The sequence below is a fragment of the Vanacampus margaritifer genome, chromosome 5, assembly GCF_051991255.1.
Source record: "Vanacampus margaritifer isolate UIUO_Vmar chromosome 5, RoL_Vmar_1.0, whole genome shotgun sequence".
NCBI lineage: Eukaryota > Metazoa > Chordata > Actinopteri > Syngnathiformes > Syngnathidae > Vanacampus > Vanacampus margaritifer.
The window spans coordinates 13,040,369-13,046,069 of record NC_135436.1 but is presented as its reverse complement, the minus strand read 5'-3'; the positions used below and the strand labels follow the sequence as shown (position 1 = coordinate 13,046,069).

General features: G+C 42.4%; 1 protein-coding gene across 1 annotated transcript; it reads left to right on the top strand.

The window, feature by feature from the left end:
- Window positions 1-412: 412 nt before the first annotated feature.
- LOC144052309 (uncharacterized) lies at window positions 413-2,061 on the top strand. Its single transcript, XM_077566243.1, has 4 exons — window positions 413-482; window positions 1,505-1,612; window positions 1,676-1,730; window positions 1,838-2,061. Exons 1-4 carry the CDS (start codon window positions 480-482, stop codon window positions 2,059-2,061), a joined length of 390 nt encoding a protein of 129 aa, XP_077422369.1. The 5' UTR covers window positions 413-479.
- Window positions 2,062-5,701: the final 3,640 nt, after the last annotated feature.

Here is a 5,701-nt window from a genome sequence, read left to right as displayed (position 1 = left end):
CAATTTTTTGGAACTCGAACAAATTCTCAATTTAAATTACTATTACAATTATTTTTAGTGTTTATATAGATGGCTAGTTTAAATATGTTGTGAACATTGGGTAAAAGATGTTTGATGTTTTTTTTTCAAAAGTTCATTGATCATGGTGTGAGGAGGTTTGAATTTCTTTTCACAGAATACGCACAAATTCAAGTAGATTTTGATGAATCACGCTAGTGAATGTTGCCCATTGTCCTGTTTATCAGTAACTATTCCTACGACAACCGCTAATACCTGTTCTCACATATTCACCACGGTGCCTTGCTTGTTCCTAATCCTTTTTTTCTTCAAATTTTAGGAAGATGAACAAAAAAACAGATCAAACGTATGTCAAGAAGCCACCAAATGCGTTTATGTTGTTTATGAAGGAACATCGGCAAGCTGTTCGGCACCATTCTCACTTAAAAAACAGTGCAGATATAAACAAGATCCTAGGAAGAATGGTAAGTGTAACCGCTCACACGATGTCAAACAAAATTAATCATTATCACTAAAATACAGGGGTGTTTTGTGTTAACGTAACACTGCTCATCACCAAAATAACACCGTACCTACAGTACTCCATGGTGGTGGCAGCATCATACTTTGGGGATGGATGTTTTTTTAAAACTGAAACAGAGACTGCCTTTGTTAATGTGGAAGAAATCATAAAAAGTTCTCAGTGTTGTAACTGAACGAGTTCAATAAGCATTCATATTTTGGGCAAACGTGAACAGAACACATAGTGTATTTCTGCCAGATGAACATTTTTGTGGTGGAAAGGAAATCAGTCCAATTAATTATAAAATCAATAATTGTTCAATTTAAAATAATAATCAATTGACTCATTAATTGTAGGAGATTCAAATTTAATATTTAGATTAATTTTGAATCAGAGCCTTGAGCCCTCATATGTAGGGGGATAAATGCCATCAACCCAAGCCACTTTAAAGAGTGGAAAGTTTATGCCAACTTCCATTTAACATGAATTTAAATGTTAATCCATCCATTTTCCTCCACTTATCTGAGGCCAGATCCCACTCGTTGAGTGGGAGTTGGAGATTACAGGTTAATGAATCCAACAGAACCACATTTACAAAAAGCAAAAATGCAATACTGAGGCCACCAAATGGTCCAGTTTGTCTCATCCGCCATTAGGGTGTGCAGACTTGTACACCAACATTATCTCAGTTGCTTATTTTTACTTACCCTCTAGATATATATTTAGTTTTTCAGGTTATAGATAGTGGAAAAAGTTGTAAAATGATTACTTTAGCACACCACCTGCCCGCTTTTTCCCCAGATACAAGAAACCTTGCATGTAAACCATTTGAACAGTAGAGTGTATACTTTTTATATCCACTGTTTACCCACTACAATTCTAAGCATTTTAAACTATATATAGCAAGTGTTCTAGATCTGAGCAAGTGCAGTATGAATTCTATACTTATATGGCAATAAACAATATTTTATTATCTATACATAGTGGCATTTGCTACCTCCGAAAGAGAAAGCCAAGTATTACGAGCTGGCTGACAAAGTGAAGCGACTGCATTCCCAGCAGCATCCAGACTGGTCCTGGAGGCACAACTACGTAAGTGTGACTTATTGTATGTTCTATAATGATATTTGGCTAACATTGGTTTGCTTTTTGTAGGGCAAAAAGGAGGACTGTGATCATATCTTGGAGCCAGATGCCAACAGTGTGCAAGGTAAGAAGAGTATGTGTGCATGTTAATTAATTTTCCTCAGAGGCACCATTATTTATGTTTGAAAAAGAAGTTGTGAAATGAAATAAGCCACATTTTGGTATGTATAGCAGCGCTGGTGCCAGAGGTTGAGGAGGGAAGTGGACAAGCTGAGACAGATTTTGAGGACGACCCTGACTCCCTGTCTCTGAGTTCAACAACGGTACAACTCTCCCTCGAAGAGCATATTTCCCAAATATACCTTAAACAGCCACCTAGCTTGAACCAGAGGATTAGCCACAGTCCATCCCGATCGCCCAAGCATTCATCGTCAAGGTTTCTTCCGGACTGTTGATTTCTTGATGGACTTAAATTGTGCACATCCTCCCCTGAGCAAAGACTGAGAGGTTTTTGATGCACAATCCCCATTTCTGGCACTGGAAAAGAATCAAATTAAAGACTTTCAGCCAATATTTTACCCTGCTGTATATTGACAGATGGAATGTGTTGCTCATCTTCTATCCTCTTTTAAATGCTGGAAGGGAAGACAAACTGTTCTGACACGTTGGCATTACATTAATGCAGTTAAGTCCAGAAGTGTTTTGGGGCAACGACAGAGCTTATGCTTTCACCTTTCAATGCCACCGCAGTGTGATTTTAACAAAAAATTATTAGTATAATTACCGAGAGGTAATCTTTCAGTTTTAATTTTAAGAGGTTTCACAAAAATATTGCATTTGCCAAGCGCGTAATTAATAGGAAGATTGAAGTGGAAGGCCTTTTTCTTCCAGTCTCACAAACTTTGTTTTTATTCATGAAAATAAAGGTGAATCACACTGGCAGCCAGAGAAGTAGAAATGTACTTACGTACGGCTTCTTTCGCCGATTTAGGATGTTAGGAATCAGATCTATTGCACAATCGTATGGTCGATGGGGAGGAAGGGATTGAGCACGATCTTTACTGTAAACTTTAAGTTATTACATTGCAAAGGCCGTTATCCAAGATAATCTCAAAACTTTGTTGTGCTGGTTGTGGAGTAAACATCTGCCGACTTCAGGCAATGCATGTGACCAAAAACACACACCACGATTTCAGTCACTGGTTTGCCCCAAGTAATATTGGGATTATGCAATTTCAACCATGGTAATCCTAGCACAATGGGAGCAAATTTTGTAGTAATAACTGGGAGGTCCGGCACGCTCTTCTTACGGCCAATTCACACTGACTGCGGAGCGGTTTCTGTACGACATTTGTGCATTGCGTGAGCTGCTTGTGTCCGAAAATCTACACCTGCCAGAACACAAGATCACGGGGGTTCACGCTGGAGAGCTGAGTTTACGCAATAACAACCGTGTATATAGAATGCTATTGGTAAACAATAGCCACGCTTGCCTGTTGTCACATCGATATGCTTTTTGGACATTATTTTGGGGACTTCTACCATGGGTAAGTACGTTTTGTGTTTATTTATTTATTTATTTATTTTGGGGAGAGCTCAGTATTGTTCATTCGGTAAGTTTACCGATTTGACATGTCATTATCATTGCTCTCCTTTATTTTATTTTTATTTTTTTTATATATATATTTTTTGTGTGTGAGTATGTGTATATGCGTGCATGCGTGCGAGTGTGTGTGTTCATTAGTTCACCTAAAACCTATTAAAAAATCCCATACCGTTCACCTAAACCGAACACTTCCAGCCAGAGTCGTGAGGCCGTCAGGAGACCCGAGGAAGGACCAAAGAAAAGAAAGGAACGTGAAATCCAGCACCGACCAGACACCACCCACCAGGCCACCAACCAGAGTCCTTCACCAACCCCAGTGACATCTAAATTCCAACAAATCAGGGAGACCACAAGAGACCAAAGGAGAGACTGAGGATAGGAAGGAAGGATAGACGAAGCAGAGTGAGATCCACAGACACCAGCCTCCACCGATTCAATGACCTGAGGAAGAAGCAGATTGTGACTGAATTTCGATAGATGCTGGTGTGGTGGATCTGGCATGCATGAAAATCTCCACCAAAGAGGGGAGCCGTCGACCCCTGCCAGGACAGAGCAAGCGCAACACCTCAGGGCCCCCCAGGCCGCGGCAGCGCCAAAGGACGACCCCCGGGCCCCGTAAAGGGGCCACCGGCCGGAGAGCAAACCCAGGAGCAGGAGCGCTCCCCATCCCAACGCGGCCCGCGCCCCCAACCCAACGCAGCAGGACGGGGCACTGCAGGCCTCCCAGGCATGTCAGTGAATGTATGTGGTGCATTAAAAAAAAAAATAGGGAGGGGGCGCCACGGCGGGGGCATGGACAGGAGACCGCAGCACTGCTCTATACTGCGGTCTGCCCCAACCGATGGCGCCCCCCCCCCCCCCACACACACACACAGTTGTGTGGTGCATTAAAATTGAAGGAGTTGTAGGGCGAAGACGGTGTAGCCACACCCCATCCCCCCGCCCCCCCAAAGTGTGTTATGTGCCCTATATGTCTATAAAAGTGTATTGTGCAAAACTAGTGCAGTGAGTTAAGAGGAGCGACCAGCTTTGTGTTTAAATAGCGTTACTTTGTCATGTTTAAACTGGATCTACCTTGATGCCGACGCCTGAATTCCTGTCCGTCTCGTGTAATTCCTTCAGCTTCATGAAAACCCGCATACAGAATCTGGAAAAAATAGAACCCTTGCAGAAACCTTCCGCAGCTCCGCATCTGATACGCACCACATTGTAGCTGGTGTGAATTGACTCAAATGCTTTCTATACCTTGCGGTGTCCGTATGGACGCCGTTCCGTAGTATGGCTAAGAGACAATTAAGAGCCACTATCACACAAGGGTCCATTAAACAGTTTTCAGGACCAGAATCAATTAAGCATCTTATCCTGTTTACCACACCTGAGACTTTGCCGGACAATTCTAGTAACTTACTATTTGTAATGTATGTGTTTCCGTTTATGATTTTGAAAGGTCTAGAATCTTCCTCGTAGTACTCATACTAGTCTCTCTGGCTGGAACTGGTAGTACCAGTCCCCAACTGACGGTTGTCCAACTGAGAAGACTATGTGCTGGAGCCGCGTGAAGACCGGTGGAAACTCTCTGTCTACCTAACTAACTAGAATTGTTAAGATTACTTTAAAAACATCACTCACCCCTCATCGGGTGGGTTCGGGCATTTGGTGTTGGTGTTGTGTGCGCGCACGCTTATAACTCCTGTTATGGTGTGGACAGAACAGATTTCAGAACAGATTTCAACGACGACGTGCACCATATGTCGCTCGATTGCTGTTGCCTGGTGGGGAACGGCCATTTCTCATGCAACGATATGGAGCATGCATGGAACGGCGTCCTTGGCTCTATAGCTAAATCGCTTGGTGCTTAAAAAGACTTGTTATCCCCTCGGGAGGCAGTTCCGACACGAAAGCAAGTGGCCCCGTACTTCCTACATCCTTTACTCGGTCATCGTGCGGGGGTCACATGACTACAGCGTATGCGCAAAAAGTTTTTCCAATACACTTTTGCGAAATACTTCTATTTCGACACGTCTCAAAAACCACCTCATAAGAGCGTGAAAACATTTTTGCAATATTTGGAAGTTTTTTCGAAAATCATGTGTTTCCGTTACCAGCTTGCTTTGACGCAAATTGTCTTTTGCGCAAAAATGAGAGTAATGGAAACGCACCTATTGTCTTTACGTCTCTGCTCAAAGAGGAAAAGCGATTTGGTTATCTCTCTGGTAAGAAGCACAGGCACCTTCTTACAGCTCTTCCCTCTGACCACCAAACTGGTAAACCCATGACTCAAATCTTGCTCCAGTTTTGAGAAGCCCTTCATGATATCAGCGTTCGGGTCCTATGCACCTCTTTTCATGAAGGTAAATGGGCCTTTTGCCAGCCTCGCCTTGGTGTCTTCGGTTGAAAATGATTTGTGAAAGAAGGCATTCAAGTCTACCTCCACAAAAAAAGCAGAATAATAGTTACACATATTTTCCATTTTATATTAGAATTTGTGT